Source organism: Pollicipes pollicipes, unplaced genomic scaffold (assembly GCF_011947565.3).
Source record: "Pollicipes pollicipes isolate AB1234 unplaced genomic scaffold, Ppol_2.1 Scaffold_7231;HRSCAF=8579_pilon_pilon_pilon, whole genome shotgun sequence".
Taxonomy (NCBI): domain Eukaryota; kingdom Metazoa; phylum Arthropoda; class Thecostraca; order Pollicipedomorpha; family Pollicipedidae; genus Pollicipes; species Pollicipes pollicipes.
The window spans coordinates 44,316,739-44,335,529 of record NW_023597034.1 but is presented as its reverse complement, the minus strand read 5'-3'; the positions used below and the strand labels follow the sequence as shown (position 1 = coordinate 44,335,529).

Sequence of the window (18,791 nt, the reverse complement as noted above, 5' to 3'; positions counted from 1 at the left end):
CTGACGGTCTGGTCATCCTCTGGCTGTGCATCTCTCACATTGATGTAGTTGCCCTCGCAGTACTCGGCCACCCGTTCGAGGTTGGTGTGGCTGTCAATCAGGTCCTGGCGACCCTTGGGGATCTCCTGGACGATCAGCGAGTGGAGGTCGGCCATCATCGTTACCGCCGCGGCTCACCGGCGACGACGCGTCAGCAATGGCTCTCACAGCAGCGCCGCCGCACGCTGCCGACGAACACAGCGTCCTTTGAGAATGTGAGTGCCAGTCCACCCATGGAGCTGTAGGCTAAAATAACATCACTTGGAAGTGACAAAGCACATGTCATATTCAATGGGTCGTGCTGACTGGAATGTCATGTTTTAATCGCTAAATCTACAGCTGTATCATCCCAATGTTGTGCAACCAGAAGAAAATGCCACATGGTGCTTCCCACAAAAAAGACAGCATCTCAGCTGTAGTATTTGAGTAGCAAGTGCCCAAGTACAAACATGTTGACATCTTAAATGGGAGGCAATTTTATGTGATTCAAAGGCAGATGTTTGAAATTAAATGCATTATCAACAAAAATGACTGAAACACTTTTGACAGGTCTGATCTTTTAATTTAATTCATAAGCCATTAAGTTGAATGACTAGGTTTTTAATTTATTATTGGATCATATGCCTTGCTTAACAAAATTTTAATCATTATAAGTAATATTGCAAACCTCAGTGGTAAACGCACATTGACTTAAGACATTTGACCAATGTCATTGCAGGGCTGCTCACTCCAGAAATATCCATCTTCTTGACCTTTTCATACACCCTGAAGATCTGGTCAGCTACTATGTTTTTTTGCCAACAGTCCCAGCAGTATAATAACACCTTGTAGACAACTTAAGCAACATAGATTCAAATTGCACCACCTAGCAGCACTGGTGGCAGCAAGCATGGGGCAGTTGATACAGTGTAGTTGAACAGAGGACCTCATAGACTATAAGCATGGCATAGCAACAGCTTCTATGCAACACAATGCCACAGCCATGAGCCTCCATGCCTATATAGCATAAGTCAGCTGTCAGGAAGAGCTTTCTTTCATGTTACAACTTGAGAATATTTTTGGCTATTAAATGCCACTCACAACAGATTTCTGGAACAATAACTTGCTGGGATGATTGAAGGGGCTGAGCCAACCATCTAATGACCATTTTATGCTTGTTAGCAGTTGAATGCCTCAAAGACCAGATTTACAAGCATTGATTTGCTTAAATTATTGGGGATGGGGCTGAGCTGAAGGTCTGGTACTTATTTCTTAGCTATTGAAAACTTAAAACACCAAGGTTCATGGGCATTAATTTGCTTTACAATAGGATGAGCCATGGTTCTGGTAACCAAACTTGTTTCAAACCTACTTCTCAATATTTTTACCACTTGCTAAATGTTTACAAACAGCAAATTTTATCTATCCTTTAAATGAACAAGGTGGTGGCCATAAGCATGAAACCATGCTAAGGGAAAGCAGGCCTTAAACAATACTCATATTTGGCAAAAATGTCAGCACATTCAAGAAAAAACACACCTGGGAAAAAACAAAGCAAGCATAACACTAAGCCAATTAACAAACCAGCCTGACTGAGGTATTAAGGTTTGCACCTACATGCCCATGGTATAATATTATTAAAGCTTTTCTTAATATTATCAATTTTTGGAAAGGCCTTTAAGCATGTCTCCAGCCATACAAATTCAGATCACATTTTTCCAGACTGATCATCCTTCTAAACATAAATTGGTCTCCATCAAAATGATACCCTGAGAAGGCAAATATAACCTTGTTTTGAAGTTTCAAGCTTGAAAAAGTGGCCTAATATGTTCAGAGTATTAACAGTGTAATTTTACTTATAAGACAGTGTCTTCTACATAGTGTATTTTCCCATTTTCAGGAGTCATATGGTTGGAACCTGTTGCTCTTCATACCTGAACAGCAAGCGACATCTACCTGGGGAATATAAAACATACACTGCAATCACATTATTAAATTGATGCCTGTGTTTTTGCCAACTACCTTTTCACTCATATGTCAAAATGACTTTCTCATGGTCTATGTGGACATAACAGTACTTTGCATGTTTTTTTTTTGTCTAGGTCACTGTGGGGCAATCTCACATGACATGACTGACTGTACTCTACCTATTTCACCAATTTTCAGCCCTCCTGCCATACACAGCTTTGAGCCCTAAACAGCTGAGCAGCTAGCACAAATGCTAAACAACCAACGCAATCATCACCATGCCATGACAGGCATAAGATGATCCATTCCATTTGGTTTTGTACAGCCGGACGTGTGACGGCCGCCGCCGTCGAAAGTCAGTCATATGTAACGTCCCCGTCTTCCTAAACTACAACACACGCACAATGTTGGTAAACCATTTCGAGACTCTAAAAAATCCACAACATTACAGCCTACCTGCCAGCAATCACAACTTACTTGGCGTAAGGCGTTTCCACAACTCCGTCAAGAACGTCAAGAAAACGGGATCAAGGTAACAGAAGCTGTCAATCGGCCTGTTCTACGATCTGTGGCGCGATGGCAGTAAATGTGAACGCCCACTGCTTCCATTTTTGAAGAGTATTTCCAAGTATATCCAATGTTTCTTTCCATATGTCTAGGTTTGTTTTTGAAACCATAGTAATTTATTAACAGAAAGATTATATAACTAATTGTCTAATTTGGAAGATAAATCTAGCATATTTTTGTAATTCTTGCTACTTGGATGTCCAATTACGTATTGATTCATTTCAGAATTACGACAGTTCTAAAAAAGGCAAAGGATTCTTTCACCACGGGATTTATGAATGCGGCCTTATTTGGCGCAGTATAACCATGCCAATTCCTTCAACGTGATGCGAAGTGTTATACTGTCGCCGGTGTTGCGCTGCGGAGCTGAAGCAGCCGCATGTTGATAAAGCCACTTTTTTGTATTTGCATCGTATTAGGCTCCGCGAACTTGACCAGTTGTTGGGAAGTCAGTGGGCCTTAAGTCGTTGCTCATATATACGTTTGTTGAAGGTATTTTCCCTTTTTTATACGGCGAGTTTTGGACAGGTGGTTCAGTCCAGCAACTCAAAGGTATGAAGCTTGGTTCAATTAGGCTAACCTTGAATTTAGGCACAACTCAAGGTAAATGCTTGTAGTCTGCAGGTTGGTCTTCCGACCATGGGAGGGTTGACAGAAATTGATTCAGGGTGTTGCTTTTTAAATGCCAAGCATTAGGGATTGTGAGATGCCCAAATCACCTTCTGGATACCTGTTCATCACATTTTTCAGACTGGTCTGCTGAGTGCTTGCTTGCTAGGCTACAGACTGTTGGGTATTTGGCTATTTCAGGCTATCGTGAACTGCTTAGACCTAAGCAAAAGCACTTTTGCTGTCCCTTTGGGCCCTTGTGGTTTGGGTCTAAAAATTGTCATGGGCAACAGTGAAGGAATCCTAGACCAAATAGCATACAGACAGCCTAGTGTGGTTAGCAATTGTGTGGCTTTGGCTTGTGGCTTTTAAAGATATGTGCATGCTGAGCACCTGCATGTGATGTATGAGTTTGTACATGTGGTGTGTTGCTTCTATATACATAGGACAAATTAGGATGAATTACAGCAGCATATAAAATGAAATAGTTGTGCTAAGGTATGTTGTCCCCTCAAATCATTGACATCATCATTTGTCTGTTTCAGAACTATGAATGTCCGAACAGCTACCCCTGATGACCTGATGAACATGCAACATTGTAATCTGCTATGTCTACCAGAAAACTACCTGATGAAGTATTATTTCTACCATGCCCTGTCCTGGCCACAGCTCAGCTATGTTGCAGAAGATGAGAGAGGTAACATTGTTGGGTAAGTAAAAATGTTACAATTAGTAACATGCACCTTCATGCTGGATGCAATTTCTTCACTTCCCAGACATGATTTTTGCTTTCTAATCATATAGGTTTGGTTGGGATGCCCACTGTTGTTCAATAAAATATATTTTAAGGCCTGCCCTTAAGATGTTACAGTCAACATCATTGGTAATTCACTGCTTCTGAATATCTTGGTGCTTTCATTACCCCAAATGCAGGGTAACTGTATTTTTTACTTCAGTTAACCTTCTATGCTGATAGTAACACATCTGATATCCCCATATTTGGATTAATTTTTCATTGTTGGTATATGTTGGCCATCATTATTGAACCTTCCATGGTAAGCATTCTTTAGAAGACTGGATGAAGCAAATTCCTTGAATTCTTGTGTTTAAGAGAAATAAGCTGAGCAAAAGTGGAGGAGCTTTATTTTCAATCCAAGGAGATGCATAAAAATTACTATCCGCAGAGTTTCAATATTCTGCCTCTTGGGTGGTAGGGATGTTAATATTTTGTCATGCTATTGTTCATGGGGGTCACATTCCCCATTACTAACAGCTGTCCACAAGTTGCAACCTATAACATCAGAAATAAGTGCATCACAACAGCTCCTGTGGCTTGGAGGTCAGTCACATATGTGTGACGTTGGCACTTGTGACACCATAGATAGCAACTCAAGAAGGTACTTTGCCCATGAAGAATGCAACCCTGAGTTGGGGTGCAACCTGTCTTTGCCCCTTCCCTTGCTCAGAATTTGTCACTCAGAATAAAATGGGGGGGGGGGGAGGGCAGTCTGCCCAGCATCTACACAGGATTGGCAAGCCAACAGACAAGATTGATGAAAGGGTTCAGGATTAAAGGACTGCAGTTTAGTAGCCAACAAACTGTGCATACAGATACCATCAGAGAGTTAAGAATTCTGGTAGCATGATTTTTGTCATGCAATGTTAATCTCCTGCTCACTGCTCTTGATAGATTGGGTGATGCTGCTAGGCTGCCCTGATCCCATTACATATTGCACCTCTTGAGACATGCACACACATCCATGCCTCTGAGCTCATTATGCCTAGAAGAGGTTGTCTGACCTCATGCATATAGAAATCCCTTAAATCAGCTCAGAAACACAGAAGTGGATTGATATCACGGACAGATACAGAGCAGCATGTATCCCCACACCAGGTATGTACTAGCCAAGATGGAGGAGGAGACAGAGGACGACGATGACCGCCATGGCCACATCACATCTCTGGCCGTCAAGCGCTCGCACCGGCGGCTCGGACTGGCGCAGAAGCTGATGGACCAGACAGCCCGCGCCATGATCGAGGTGTTCAACGCCAAGTACGTCAGCCTGCACGTGCGCAAGAGCAACCGGGCTGCTCTGAACCTCTACAACAACACACTCAAGTTCAGGTGAGCCAGGCGGCGCAGGTGGAAGGCTGGGGAGCGGTCCACGGCACGGGGGGGGATGGGCTGCTGCTGCGGCCGGCCCATTGATCTGGATTTTGTTTAAATGAGATGAGATCATTGATGAGATTGTGTTTTGGTAATTAGAGGTATGAATACCTGCTGGGTCAGGGTTGTGTGGGGATTGGTCTCTGTTAAGGCTGAATTTTCCAGTGTCTTATCCGTGGCGAAACATTGGCCTAAAACCAGATGGCGTCGGTTTTCATTGACATGTAGTTTGACATCGTGACCAGAGAGCTCCGGCTAGTATTACCGTATCAGTCACGCGTGTTGATAAATACCTGATCGAAAATGGTGGCACTGTGGAGGCGGGCTGATCCGCCCAGGGTGATTTACCGGTGATGATAACTGCTGCTGCCTCCGTGCCGCTTCAGCAAGTCGGACATCGAGCCCAAGTACTACGCGGACGGCGAGGACGCGTATGCCATGCGCCGGGACCTGGTGGAGTTCGCGCGACAGAACGGCATCACGCCCGCCAACCCGGAGACGTTCTTCAAGACGTCGTCCGACCGGCGTCGACACGAGGAGAAGGAGTAGCGAGACTGGTGCGAGGCGTGCGTGGCCGGACTGCAGGGAGGACCGGGCCACAGAGTCACGGCGGAAGGCCCGTCCAGGACTGTCGCTTGCCGGGACGTTGGTGATGTGGTGTCGAATCGAGATGGGCTCGGTATTTGTGGGTATTGCTGTCATCGTGTGCGAATAAAAGGCTTCATTGAGCGCTACCCTCTGTGTCAACACTCTGTGTCAACACTGGATCCTATGCGCTCATTGCCATCAACACAAAGAAACTAGGGTGTTCCCTGCACGGCCTTAAAATGACCGCCACGCTGGGGCGCTAGTAAGCCGCCATGCTCCAGGAACTATAGCAGACCTTTAATTCGCTATGTATGTAAGCAAGATACATATCAGGGAATGATGCTGCGTGACATCCTTTCGGGCGGCATAGGAAGTACGTTAATATTTTTTCTTCCTTGCGTATTCGCGCCCGAACTTGTTTCTCTGTATGGTCCGTCGCTCTGGGGTTCTGTCGGTCCGTAGCCGTTGGCTAACACGAACTACATGGCCAAGTGTGGGGAGAATCTGGTTGACGGCGCATGCTGCCCCAGCATCGTTGCTGAAAGGTGTCGCGGCCGTGGTGTCAATACTAGGACACTAGCGTCACTTCGTTTTCGATGCCTTCGTTGCATGTACGTTTGACTACCAAACGGAAGATTCGTTTGTAATCTCGCTGCATTGCGCTTGGACACCCAGGAGCGGAGCTTAGCAAACAGCCATGGAGGGTGGGTGGGGTGGCGACACTCACAAATATAGTGAGAGTTCATTGAGGAATTCCTCTGATCTTCACTCTGATATTCAGCATCAAGGTTTACGTGTTTTGAGGGGTGTGCTGAACTTTTGGGGGACTGTTGTCTCCCTGAAAGACATACAATGTTCCCGCACACATGTGAGCACGATTCGAAATCGCGTATTTTTCTGATAGAAAATCTGTTGTTGCGAGTTGTGAGTACGTGGACCCGAGCTGTTCGCGGTGTTGACAGTAATGACCGCTAAAATGGTTCTGTCACTGATAAAAGAGACAAATCGGTCATCCTCCATGGCAAAAGATATGCGGACATTTGACTGGTATCACAATGTGTCGACATGGCCGTGAGGAAGGCAAAAATCGAATCGTAAATCGAGTCCTATGATGTTTAGTTCCATGAGCTCTTGATGTAGTGCCAAATAACACGCTATGGCGACGAGTAGATGCGCAGTGCCGACGCAATCTTCCCGTGCTTTTCGTAAGCTGTTGTAAGCTTCGAAGTACTTGCGGTCCGTGGGTGGTGCCGCCTTGGGTGGTGCCGTTCGTGCCTCACTGGGTGGGGGCCTGTCGATTCGCAGAAGTATATATTGCACCGGCGCTGTGGGATCGCTGCCTTAATTAAAGATGCCGACCGTGGGTGTGAAACGTGACCTTCTGTTCCAAGCACTGGGAAGATCATACAGTGAGTCATCAGATCTAGGTGCTGCAGAACCATATTGTGCATATGTGGTGCTTAGACTTTTATATTCGTAATGCGCCCCTCATGGACTTTTAAGTTTTTAAGCCACAGTCAATTTTGATCTACATCCACTTGAGTCCAGTTGCACATCACATCAATATATGATATTACTCAAAGCTCATTCATGTTCTGTCCCAACATGTTGATGATATATTATTTCCTTCGAAATTGATGGTATGAATATGTACAATGTCCTATCTTATTTTTACTTCAACAGCACACTCCATGCTGGTTCGAAACACACCAGATGGTGTCTGTTGGCATGTCTTATAAACATGCATTGAGGCTGGTGATTGGGGATAATACAGCAAGGAAATTTGCATCAACTATGTCCAGTTGTTAATGGCCTTATTACTTCTTGTTTCAGCTGAGGAGGAATTCAATGACTTGTGCTTTGAATTTGGACTGGAGCTTGATGAAGTGGTAAGGGCAAATTTGGTTCCTGGATGCCACATGTAGCTAGTGCTAGCTGCCCTGTGGCTGGTTGTGTTCAATGCATTTTATAGGGTGGGAGCCTGTTAGATGTGTTAAATGTGTCTTGACTAAACAAACCAGAAACATTGTAGTCTCAGCAGCCTGGTCATGCAGCCAAGAGTTTGTCAAAGCTATGTTTTTGTAACCACTGATCAGACTGCTGTGAAGTTTGCAGCAACAAATAAGATAATTCATGAAAATTGCATTGCTGGTGTGCTTTTTTTGTTTGTAGGATAAATATGAAAACTTGATAACCAAAGGGGATACATCTATGAAATGGTCATGTTCAATATGAGCGAGCATGCCATCTACAAATAATGAACAATTCCACCAGTCCTTCCCATAGATATGTAAGCAATATACTGATAGGTCACTAATGATAAGTCACCTTTTCCAACACCAGCTCTAAAATGAGACACTGCTTAGACAGTCAAAACCATGCGTTGTATGGTCCAGCTTCTTTTGACCAATATTCAACCGTAATTTTAGCATTTTCCCAGCACATGTGTCCTTGTCACCAGAATCATAAACTTTTCTAGCTGAATTCATCCCAAATGAAACTGCATTGCCATGGCATACTTAAAGGTAGTGAACATGCCAGCAATACCATTTAAAAATTTGTGCAAAGGCATTTTCATCAGCTGACCACTGTCTGCTAGGGTTGGTAAATTGGGCTATTCTGATGTTTTAATGAGCCATATCCATGCAGGCTACCTCAGGCACCAGGCTCCACTTGCTTGTGTTTGGGTATCACTTGCACAGTGATAAAAAAATCAAAGTGTGTTTTTGCTTTGTTGTCACCATGCTACAGAAGACATCTGGTTTGCATATGGAAGTCAGTTTTGGGCTGTTGTTTCAGTAGGGGAAGCAGATCCTTGAGTGGCCTCTGGCAATGGAACCAGAAATTATCAGACTATTGAAATACTTTGATGGCCTAGATCATCATCTTGGCATTACTTGCACTTGGCAGGGGTGGGGTTCAATTTAACCCCAAAGGGTTTTTTCAGATTGATTTTTGAATAGCATAGCATGGCTGCACCAAATTCATATAACTGTAACAGCCAAATAGCTGATCATTTTGTATAAGAAAATTAGATAAACCTGGCAAGGTGGCTACTCTTTGGCTGCGCAAAGTTAGGCCATGAATTCAATGAAGACAATTTCTTGGGGATTGTTCGAGCGGATGCAACAGCGGAGTGTTAAATGAGGCCATACACCTTTGAGATAGCTTATTAGGCAACATAACAGAATGAACAAATAACATTGACTTAGGATCAGGTATGAAGGTCAGGCCAAGATCAAAACCAACCAATTTTAAACTATAGACCTTGCTGTATGGCATAGTTTCTGGTGCTCATTTTGAAGTTATTGATGAAAGGCACAGCATGGTACATTTTTCATCGACTTCTTGTGGGTCACAATAGGTCACTGACCTAAAATGACCCCAGGTAAAATTTTTAGGAACATTCTGCCTGATGTGATATTTAACACTTATTCAAAACAAAAATCAAAGCAGTCTTGTATGATTCTGGTCACAATGAGGTTTGGAAGGTCAGATAAGGTCACTAGCCTTAGGCCATTGCACCCTATGAACTTGATGTTTTTTGCTCTCTTAGTTTCTGAGATCTCAAGGTGGGTCCAAATGATCCCCATCCTCACCCGAGCAAAGGGTATTCAACTGGCTACCCGGCCGCGTGTTTTAAAGGTACTGTTCCGTGCTTGTATCAGATTTTAAACTGAAATGGTAATGTTGGAGATCGTTCGCTGCAGTTCGCAGTCCTGTTCTTAAAACATAAGCCCCTCTTGAGTTTCTGAGCTACACGCCCGCGAGGATGTGCAGGCTTGCTCTTCGGGGGGGGGGGGGGGGAGACTATTGCAAGGTCACCCAGACATCCTTGATGCCATAATGATATAATTCAAGTGCTGCCATTTCGTTATCCATGCAGCGATCAAAGCCAACAAAAACACAATTGTTCAGTCGCGCTTATTGGGCTTTTGTAAGCACGATTCCCAGATATAAAGGCCATTAATTTGCTCGCGATGGAATTGGGCAAGGTATGATGGCATGCCCAAACAACGGCATAGAGGAGCATAGCTACCAAACAGATATGATGTGATGCCTAAGGCAGCGTTTTTCACTTAGCAGTATACTTGCAGCTATAAGTGAGTATTTCATCACATCTGGCGCTTCAGAATCTTCGATGTGGAACACTCCCTTTAAGTCAAGACCACCTAAGCAGATTTCTGCGTACCTCCGTCAGATATCTGGTGGCCCGCCCTAGGCTTAAGATTCTGGTGGCATCCACTTGTTTGTTGCTTATATGTAATACATAACACGGTTTATGTTAGTGCTGATAACTGGGGCAGCTAAGTATTCAGCACAGATAAACATAAATCAGTATCATGTACGAAGTAATGGGTCATGTTTCGTTTGTTAAGATCCACCACATTTTGGTCTTTGGATCCAGAGGGTTGGCCAAAGGGAGCTTGTTGCATGTGTGCCCCGGTCGTGCTACTGAGAGCAGACTAACCCAGTCCATCTCATAACTTTACCTTCGTTATTTTACCGGAAAGTACTGTGGAGGTTTTTATGCTTTGTGCAGTGCTGCAAGACAGCTGCCCTGGACCATGTTAGCTATCTTTGACCGGTTGTCAGGGCCGACCTTTCCATATTTTCGGGACCTGACAATGTTCCTGCTGTGGCACTGGGACTGGACTTGGACTGGGATTGCTCTGAGACAAAGTGTCACGAAATCACCAGCCCTACGTCGCGTCCTTCCCAGCCATCCCATCTTGCTTTCCTGCTCACCAACGCCTATGTTCGTGGCTCAGACGACAGAGAAGCAGATGATCTCCAAGGAGCAGGGTGGCGACAGGTCGTCCGGCGCCTCCGAGGACGTCATATTCAAGGTTGACATCCCGGCCAACCGGTACGACCTGCTCTGCCTGGAGGGCTTGACTCGAGGCCTGCTGGTCTTCCAGGGAAAGTAAGTGGCTGGCACAACGCAACAGATGATTGAGTGGTGCTCTCTTTGTCCGTCTGGTTTACAGTAGAGTTTCTATTACGCGGGCTTGTCAAATAGACTGTAGTGGCTGTGTCTGAAAAGTGACAACCAGTAGTGTCATCGATCAAAACGTGCACTACCCTCCGCGATTAATGCGTATAATGTGCATCGAGTGCCTTGTTATATGCTCACAGGTTCTGCATTGCTGGCCATTCATGGCATTATTTAATTATATTTCATTTTCACTTTATTCTCTTATTTTTACAATGCCAAGGAGCGCCATGAGGTATTTACCATTATTTCGCGTAATTTTACGCCTGTCAGCCTATGTGGACCTGTAGACACGTTGTCACTGCTGGGCAGGCTAGCCATCCCCCGGTACCGGGCCGTTCAGCCTCGCAGCGGCACCATGCAGCGGCTCATCATCAAACCAGACGTGAGTTCCTTGGGCCCTAAGGCTGTTCGCTGTGAATCGTTTCAACATGACCTTGTTTTTTTTGCAGCCGAGTTCTGAAAAGTGAATGCGTGTGTTGTTTTGTTGTTGTTTACTTCTGGCCCTCGTTTAGTTCTGGCACCACGCCGATCCACCCGCCGCAGTACTCCACCAGTCATCATCAGCCTACTAGTCATTTTTCCATTGTCGCTTTTGGGCTGCTGTCAGTCACTGAGCGCTTTTGATGGGAGGTGTGACCCACCATGCTGCCCTGGCAGACGGGCAAGATCCGACCGCACGCGGTGGCCGCTGTTCTCCGGGGCGTCACCTTCACCCAGGCCATCTACGACAGCTTCATAGACCTGCAGGACAAGCTGCACCAGAACCTGTGCAGGTCAGCAGCTTGGTCGCAGCCAGAATCGGCCAGTGGTATGCACGCTGCCCAGAGAAGAAAGTTGGCTGGAATAATTGTTTGAACTGATGTTATCGTCTAGCGTGTTAGCATGTACACCACATGTAGGCCTATCGATTATCCGGCCATAGTTGGGTGTTGTATAGTCCTGCGAAGCACTGGCTGGTGTTTGGTCTTCAGCCATGATTGCGTCGCAGCCGGTATTCTCACGATGAAATTGGCACGAACTGGGGTTTTCTGATTGCGAGTTCAGCGCTCTACTGTTTGAGCTAACCGGCAGGGGACCAGACGTTAGGATAGTCCGGGAAGGACCGGCCCTGAGAATAGTCTGGGAAGGCTGTCCGGTGTTAACCATTATTCCCTCCGTGATGCTGACGTGACAGTCCTTCCGTGAAACTACTATAGTCGGGTTTGCTTATTGGTTGTGTTGCAACAGCGAAAATATTTGATGTGTCCTTGTTACCGGAAAGCCATGGCATTCTTCTACTGTGCATGGCATTCTTGATATGCTTCAGTATATTTTAGTTACAATGTGTTGTACGTAGAAACAGGTTTTATTGGAAGAAGGCTCCGTACTCATAAGCCGGAAGTCTACTCTGCAGCTTTGCTGTTGATTTGGTCGCATATTGAGACCCCCGTTGTTCGCCCCCCCCCCCCCCCCCCGTCGTTTCCCGTTGTTGACCCGGTCAGGCCACGTCTCCACGCATTTGTGTACATTCCCCTAATTTCCATTGCGTATTCGTACCGGTCCTGGTTTAACGGTACCACAGTCTTTGCTCTCCGTGACCCCGCCGAGCCGACCAATGTCACGGGTGACCTGCCGACCCCCTGTCCCCGCCTCTCGCGTCCCCGCTAAACCTAACCCGCCCCGTCGCCTGCTCGGTGCCCCTCTTAGTACTCCACCGCTGACCCTGCCCCGTCCCTCGTGACCCTGCTGACCCCCTATCCCGCCCCGTCGCCGCCCCGCTGACCCAGTGCCCCTCTCAGCGTGACACCGCTGACCCTGTCGCCGTCCCGCGTGACCTCGCTAACCCTGTGCCCCACCCCGTCGCCGCAGGAAGCGCAGCCTAGTGGCGATCGGCACGCACGACCTGGACACGGTGCGCGGCCCGTTCACGTACGACGCGCTACCGCCAGGCCAGATTCGCTTCCAGCCGCTGGGACAGACGCGGTCGTACTCGGCGCCCGAGCTCATGGAGCTGTACTCGGTCAGTCGCCGCGCCCAGCCGGGGCGCGACACACGGCCGCACGGCGGCTCGCACGGTGTACGTGTATTGTGCTGCCTCTTTCAGCAGCAGCGTGGCGATTGTCATGTGCCATGGCTGATAGGAGGTTTGTTGTTGTTTTTTTAGCCCAGATGGACGGCGCGTGATGCCGAGCGTCACACACAGCGCCCTCAGCACACAGCATTGCACACCTCGTCCACAGCGCCCTCAGCTCCGGCGGACGTGGCTGGTGATGCCCACCTCCGGGCCACGTGGCTGGGGCCGCGCGGCCGGCGTGCTGAGCGGGCCGGTTCGTACTGCCGTCAGGGTGACAGTCACCTGAAGCAGTACCTGGCCATCGTCCGTGACTCACCCGTGTACCCCGTGATCACGGACGCTGACGGCGTGGTGCTGAGCATGCCGCCCATCATCAACGGACATCACTCGAGGATCACGCTTCAGACGCGGAACGTGTTCATCGAGTGCACGGCCACCGATCTGACCAAGGTGAGGGGCTGGAGTTAATCGAGGGGAGGGCTGGAGGTGACCAAGGGGAGGGGCTGGAACTGACTGAGGGGAGGGGCTGGAGCTGGCCGGGGGGAGGGGGTGGAGCTGACTGAGGGGAGGGCTGGAGCTGACCTAGGTGAGGGGCTGGAGGTGACCGAGGGAGAGGCTGGAGCTGACCGAGGGGAGGGGCTGGAGCTGACTGGGGGGAGGGGCTGGAGGTGACCGAGGGGAGGGGCTGGAGGTGACCGAGAGGAGGGGCTGGAGCTGACTGTGGGGAGGGTCTGGAGCTGACCTAGGTGAGGGGCTAGAGCTGACCTAGGTTAGGGCTGGAGAACGGTCGCTTTATTTCCGACGAAATGCCGCAGGTCTGACCTTTTCGGACTTAATTGGCGACGATTTTCGGCTGTTTGGCATAGGACAGCTGTTCTCATTTTTGACAAACGTAGGATTTGCAGCCAGTTATATACCTCGGTGGTCACTTAAATTGTATTGGCGCAACATGGCATGATGGTACGCCCTAAAACCCAATAATTATCAAACAAATTGATGGATTCCACCAGTCAGCTGCAAAATGTCATTGGGTTCAGACGTTCGCTGCTTTTGCAGGCCAAAGTGGTGCTGGACACGCTGGTGTGCATGTTCAGCCAATACTGCAAGGAGGCCTATACGGTGGAGTCTGCGCAGGTGGAATACCCCACTGGAGAGAAGCACAGCTATCCCACGCTGTCGTACCGGAAGGAGACGATAGATGTCAGCACCGTCAATAGGAACGTGGGAATAACGTAAGTCCCCAAGTATTCTATTAAGATGTTCGGTTTCGCTGATAAATTCGAAAAGCTGGTTAAACATTTTACAGGATTTTCTTCGGTTTTAATATCAGATCATTTCACGGCAATCTCTTTCATGAAAGTCCAGTCCGGATAACTTAGTGTGTTCCCTGAACTGCAGGTTTTGGCATTCACAACGTTCGTGATAATCTTCAGTAGGATACTAGCAAGCGGGCAATAGTGCATTGTTGTTGGGCACTAGCGCGGTTTGAGTTACCAAAATTATGCACTGTATCGTCAAAAATGTTGTCACCTGTTTGCGTTTTGTATGCATAAGTATCATATTCGGCACCGCCATAGTTCGCCGCGCATCACCTGGCATGGCAAAAAAAACACAAGAAAACGTGATCTGCCCCCGCCCCCCCCCCCCGTCCCCCTGACGCTGCTCTGGTTGCCGTGACATCACCGCCTCCTTTCACGTCACACAGCCAGTCGTCTGAGCAGCTGGCGACGCTGCTGACCAAGATGTGCCTGTCGTGCACGGCCGACGGCGACCGGCTGACGGTGGAGGTGCCGCCCACCCGGCACGACATCCTGCACGCCTGTGACGTCATCGAGGACGTGGCCATCGCCTACGGCTACAACAACATCCAGAAGGTCATCCCGCAGATCGGCGTCATCGCCGTCCAGGTGCGAGGCAGACGGTGGCGGTGGTGGCGGGAAACAGAGCCAGCAGCGGCTGCTATTGGAGGGTAATGTTTACACAAGCCGCCAGGCACTGCATGGACAGGGTGCAGTGCACAACTTGTAGGTTGGAGGAGGGACGGGGGTCCCTCCGCCCTGGTGACAAGGCTAGGTTCATGTGTTGAGGGGTTTGCTGATATGGAAGAGGAGAGTGATTTTCACTGGATGTGTGCTGCGATGTTTCTGGGAATGGCGATGAGAACGGAGATGTGAAGAGACCACGGGCGCTCCTCATTGGACGTGAGCTGGAATATTATCCGTAAGTGCGGTGGCTGCGTTTTGAAGACATTCCGTACAGCTCATGGTTTTCCTACATTCTTTGAGCCATGGCAGTGCATGTGGGCTGGTCTTTGCGTACATGGGGGCCATCTGGCCGCGCGGCTGCGCGACTCCAGCGCTGTTGTGTGTTGCAGGACCCGCTGAACAAGCTGTCGGACCAGATTCGTCAGCAGGTGGCTGAGGCAGGCTTCACCGAGGCTCTCACCTTCTCGCTGGTGAGTGGTCGGCCGCTGGCGGCAGCGGAACCGGACGGCCAGCTCGGTAGCGGCACCCACAGCTGGCCGCGGCGGGCGGCCGGCTAGCTGCACCTGGGACCCCTCCCTCCCTCCCTCCCTCCCTTCCATCGCGTGGCGTCCACGTCAGCTGGCGTGTCTATTGCGGCAGTCATTGTCGGGCTGGTGGTGGTGATGACATCCCAGTTCGACTACTTGCTTTCCATCTCATGGTGTCAAATGTTCTTTTCTTACGACACGACGAGCAATGATTGCACTTGTTACTTTGAATATCTTTTCAAATTTATGACGTGTGTGTTCCATGTAATCCTGCTGTAATCGAACCCCAATCAAGCGCACTCTGTAGCTGATTGCCTTTATGAGTCGTACCTGGCCGTCAGCGTCACGTCTTTATTGCAGTGTTCCAAAGAGGACATCGGGGCCAAGATGGGCCTGGACGTGTCACAGCTGCCTGCTGTACACGTCTCCAACCCCAAGACGCTAGAATTCCAGGTATGAAACACGGCGCCATGATCTTTTGTGGGAGGAGGTGCCCACCCATTCTCAGCACGCAATCTTTTCATAGGTTAAGGAGTTGTTCTAAGATTATTTCCTATTAATTGTACAGGAGTTCAAGTATCCGAGGACATACCTCGAAATACTAATATGCCATCATAAGGTCCTTCCTGTTCGTGTTCATGTTTGCCGTGGCGCTGTTTTCCTTTCCCCCATGTAATGATGCAGTGACGCTTCTGCTGCCCTCTGTTCTCTCTGTGGTGGTGCCGCTGAGTTTCTGATGCTGCTGCTGTCCTCTCGTCCTCGGTGACGCTGATGCTGGGCTCTGTCGCTGCCGCCCTGGTGACGTTGGTGTTGGGCTCTGTTCCCCTGATGGCTGCCCTCTGATGAGCTGGTGACGCTGGTGCCGCTCTGGTGCAGGTGGCACGCACCACGCTGGTGCCGGGTCTGCTCAGGACCCTGGCTGCCAACCGTCGGATGCCACTGCCGCTGCGGCTTTTCGAGGTCTCTGACGTGGTGCTCAAGGATCGGACATCGGGTGAGTGCACTGATCGCCGAGGTTACGGCCGTGACTACCTCAGCTGGGAGATGGGGTGGCGGCGTGGGAGATCCGCAGGCACATACGGGTCGGGGGTGAGGCTGACCGGGTCGTGGGTGGGGCTGAGCGGGTCCTGGGTGGGGCTGAGCGGGTCGCGGGTTGCAGTCGGTTCGCAGAGCTCTGACTCCGGCCCGTAAGGGGACCCGGGCCGGTAAAGCTGTGGCGGGTACTGAGCTGGGGTGGCCGACGCGGACCGTGGCGGGGCTCGGTATCCCTCGTCCGGCCGCGCGGCGCCCGCTGACTCCAGTGTCGGAATCCGCCGGCGCCGACCCCCCGTCGGCATGGACACTGCCCTCCAGTGGTCCGTATGGCGGGCGGCCGCCGTGCCCCCTGTTGACGACGCGCTGACCTCCAGACACGGGCGCGAGGAACGAGCGACGTCTGTCGGCCGTCCACTACTGCAAGACATCCGGCTTCGAGGTGATCCACGGCCTTCTGGACCGCGTGATGCAGCTGCTGGAGGTGCCGTCCGACCCGGTCTCGGGCTACTGCTTGCGCCCTGCCGACGGTCAGTCCCTCCTGTCCCCGGCCGATGTGGCACACCAGACCGGAACCATGCGGCGGTCCCGTGACCTGGGCTGTGCGTAGCAACTGCGCGCGCGATAATGCGCAGCTGCTGACGTGTCTGGGACCGTGACCGTGTCTCACACGCACTTACCTGTGTGGTCTATTGTTCCGCCGCCTTTCGACCCACCTAAGGTCGTGCTCCACTCCTGTAGGCCCGGCCAATGTCCCCCTCCCCCTAGTTGACCCGTCTGGGGTTATGTTTCCATTCAAAGGAGCCTCAGTTTTTTTTTCTCACCTTTTCATATGCATGAGTTCATGCAGCTTTATGTTCCCTAGTGCTCCTAATGTGTGGGAGGTCTGTTCCGTCCTCCCATTTCGTCCGTTTCGACCATCTGAAGCATTGTTCCTCTGTGGATCCACCTGAGGTGTTCAGGCGAGTGATCACCAGTCCCAGTGAAATCTTGCTCCGCCGTTGTTAACTGACACTGATGCCATCTGTCGGCAGATCCGTCCTACTTTCCGGGCCGCTGCGCTGACGTCATGGCGTTCGGCGAGCCCATTGGTCGGCTGGGCGTGCTGCACCCTGACGTCATCACGCGTTTCGAGCTGAACATGCCGTGCTCGGCGGTCGAGATCACGCTCGAGCCGTTCCTGTGACAACCGCCGTTCCCACGAATACACTGTGCGGGCGCATGGCGGAACGGTGTTTTATCTGAGGATGGGGGACGCAAAGAAGCGTGCTATTTCCGAGGCACTACAAATGGTGGGTTCCGACAGGTGGAGATAACTGCTTGTCTCTGCAATACAAATGCCTGAGGGTGATAACAAAATTCGAAACGTCGTCTGAGGATGTTACTGTGGGAGAAAACCACACATGTGTAAAATGCAAGGCTATCTGCACAACGTGTGGTAATGGCCACAGCTTACCGAAGTTCTTCCTCATTCGAAGTGAGTAAGACCTCTCGGTGGGATTTCGGGGTAGGGGGTGGGTGCATCGCGCAGAATGAGTCCACTCAGCGCTGCCGGGCTTCGCCCCCCCCCCCCCCCCCCACGGCACTCCGAAGTCCCGGGTTGCGTCCAGTGGTGCTGTTGATGACAACCAGGGCAACCGATGGGGGCGTTGCTGCTTGCTCCCTGTGATCGGAGTGTTGAAGACCTGGATCGAGGTGGCCGCCCTCTCTGCGGTAGCGTTGAGGACTCGGAGCCCTTCAACAAAAACTGGACTAGGTGCTAAGTCGTCGGTGGGTCACGTTGTGGGTTCCTGGGACGTCGAACCGACCGTGACTCGAGTCGTTCGAAAATGAGCTGAGATTCTCCTGTACAAGCGAAGCTTGTGAGCTGTTTAGTGCAGATGGAAGGGAAGGCAGAAACAGGGACCGACACTGGTGCCATCGACATCTGTACCATCTAAATTTGGTTAATTTTCTGCAGCCCCCTTCCGGAGGATTGCACGAGCGATGGCGTTCACCGCTTGCAGTCTGGCCTGGATGGAAGAGGGGAGACTGACCCGTAGTTCGCTCGGGTATCACACGTCACGGACAAGGGCATTGCGACAAGTCTAGGAGTCCTCGGCGCCAAGTTATTCTGTCATGTTTTGGGAGAGCGGGGGGGGGAGGGGGGGCAAGCGCAAATCCTTCGCGAGAGCGGAGGATAGACCCGGGGTCGCTAACCGCACGGGGACCTCAGCTCCAGCACGAGAAAGGTGATCAGCCTCACGCTGCAAGGCTGATGAGCCGTCTGTTGGAATCG

General features: G+C 49.9%; 3 protein-coding genes across 4 annotated transcripts; 2 read left to right on the top strand and 1 right to left on the bottom strand.

Annotated features, from left to right (window-relative positions):
* Positions 1–38: 38 nt before the first annotated feature.
* On the bottom strand, positions 39–2,549 carry Abi (tyrosine kinase Abl; the record flags this gene model as incomplete). The annotated part of the gene is given in 2 exon segments (XM_037233145.1): positions 39–224; positions 2,464–2,549. A coding segment is annotated over 1 exon segment (120 nt), but the record flags the coding sequence as incomplete, so codon positions are not given.
* Positions 2,550–2,875: 326 nt separating this feature from the next.
* vnc (GNAT family N-acetyltransferase vnc) lies at positions 2,876–6,063 on the top strand. Of its 2 annotated transcripts, none has more exons than XM_037233143.1 (4): positions 2,876–3,105; positions 3,708–3,872; positions 5,057–5,287; positions 5,716–6,063. In XM_037233143.1, the coding sequence occupies exons 2-4, from the start codon at positions 3,712–3,714 to the stop codon at positions 5,876–5,878; spliced, it is 555 nt and encodes a 184-aa protein (XP_037089038.1). In that variant the 5' UTR covers positions 2,876–3,105; positions 3,708–3,711; the 3' UTR covers positions 5,879–6,063. The 2 variants fall into 2 exon arrangements, with proteins under 2 accessions (XP_037089038.1, XP_037089039.1); XM_037233144.1 differs by having other exon boundaries at positions 2,876–3,156.
* Positions 6,064–7,153: 1,090 nt separating this feature from the next.
* On the top strand, positions 7,154–17,740 carry beta-PheRS (phenylalanine--tRNA ligase beta subunit). Its single transcript, XM_037233142.1, has 14 exons — positions 7,154–7,326; positions 7,751–7,806; positions 10,690–10,844; positions 11,226–11,298; positions 11,574–11,689; positions 12,765–12,915; positions 13,240–13,419; positions 14,026–14,201; positions 14,675–14,876; positions 15,344–15,424; positions 15,842–15,934; positions 16,358–16,475; positions 16,891–17,043; positions 17,548–17,740. The coding sequence occupies exons 1-14, from the start codon at positions 7,269–7,271 to the stop codon at positions 17,697–17,699; spliced, it is 1,764 nt and encodes a 587-aa protein (XP_037089037.1). The 5' UTR covers positions 7,154–7,268; the 3' UTR covers positions 17,700–17,740.
* The last annotated feature ends 1,051 nt before the right edge of the window (positions 17,741–18,791 follow it).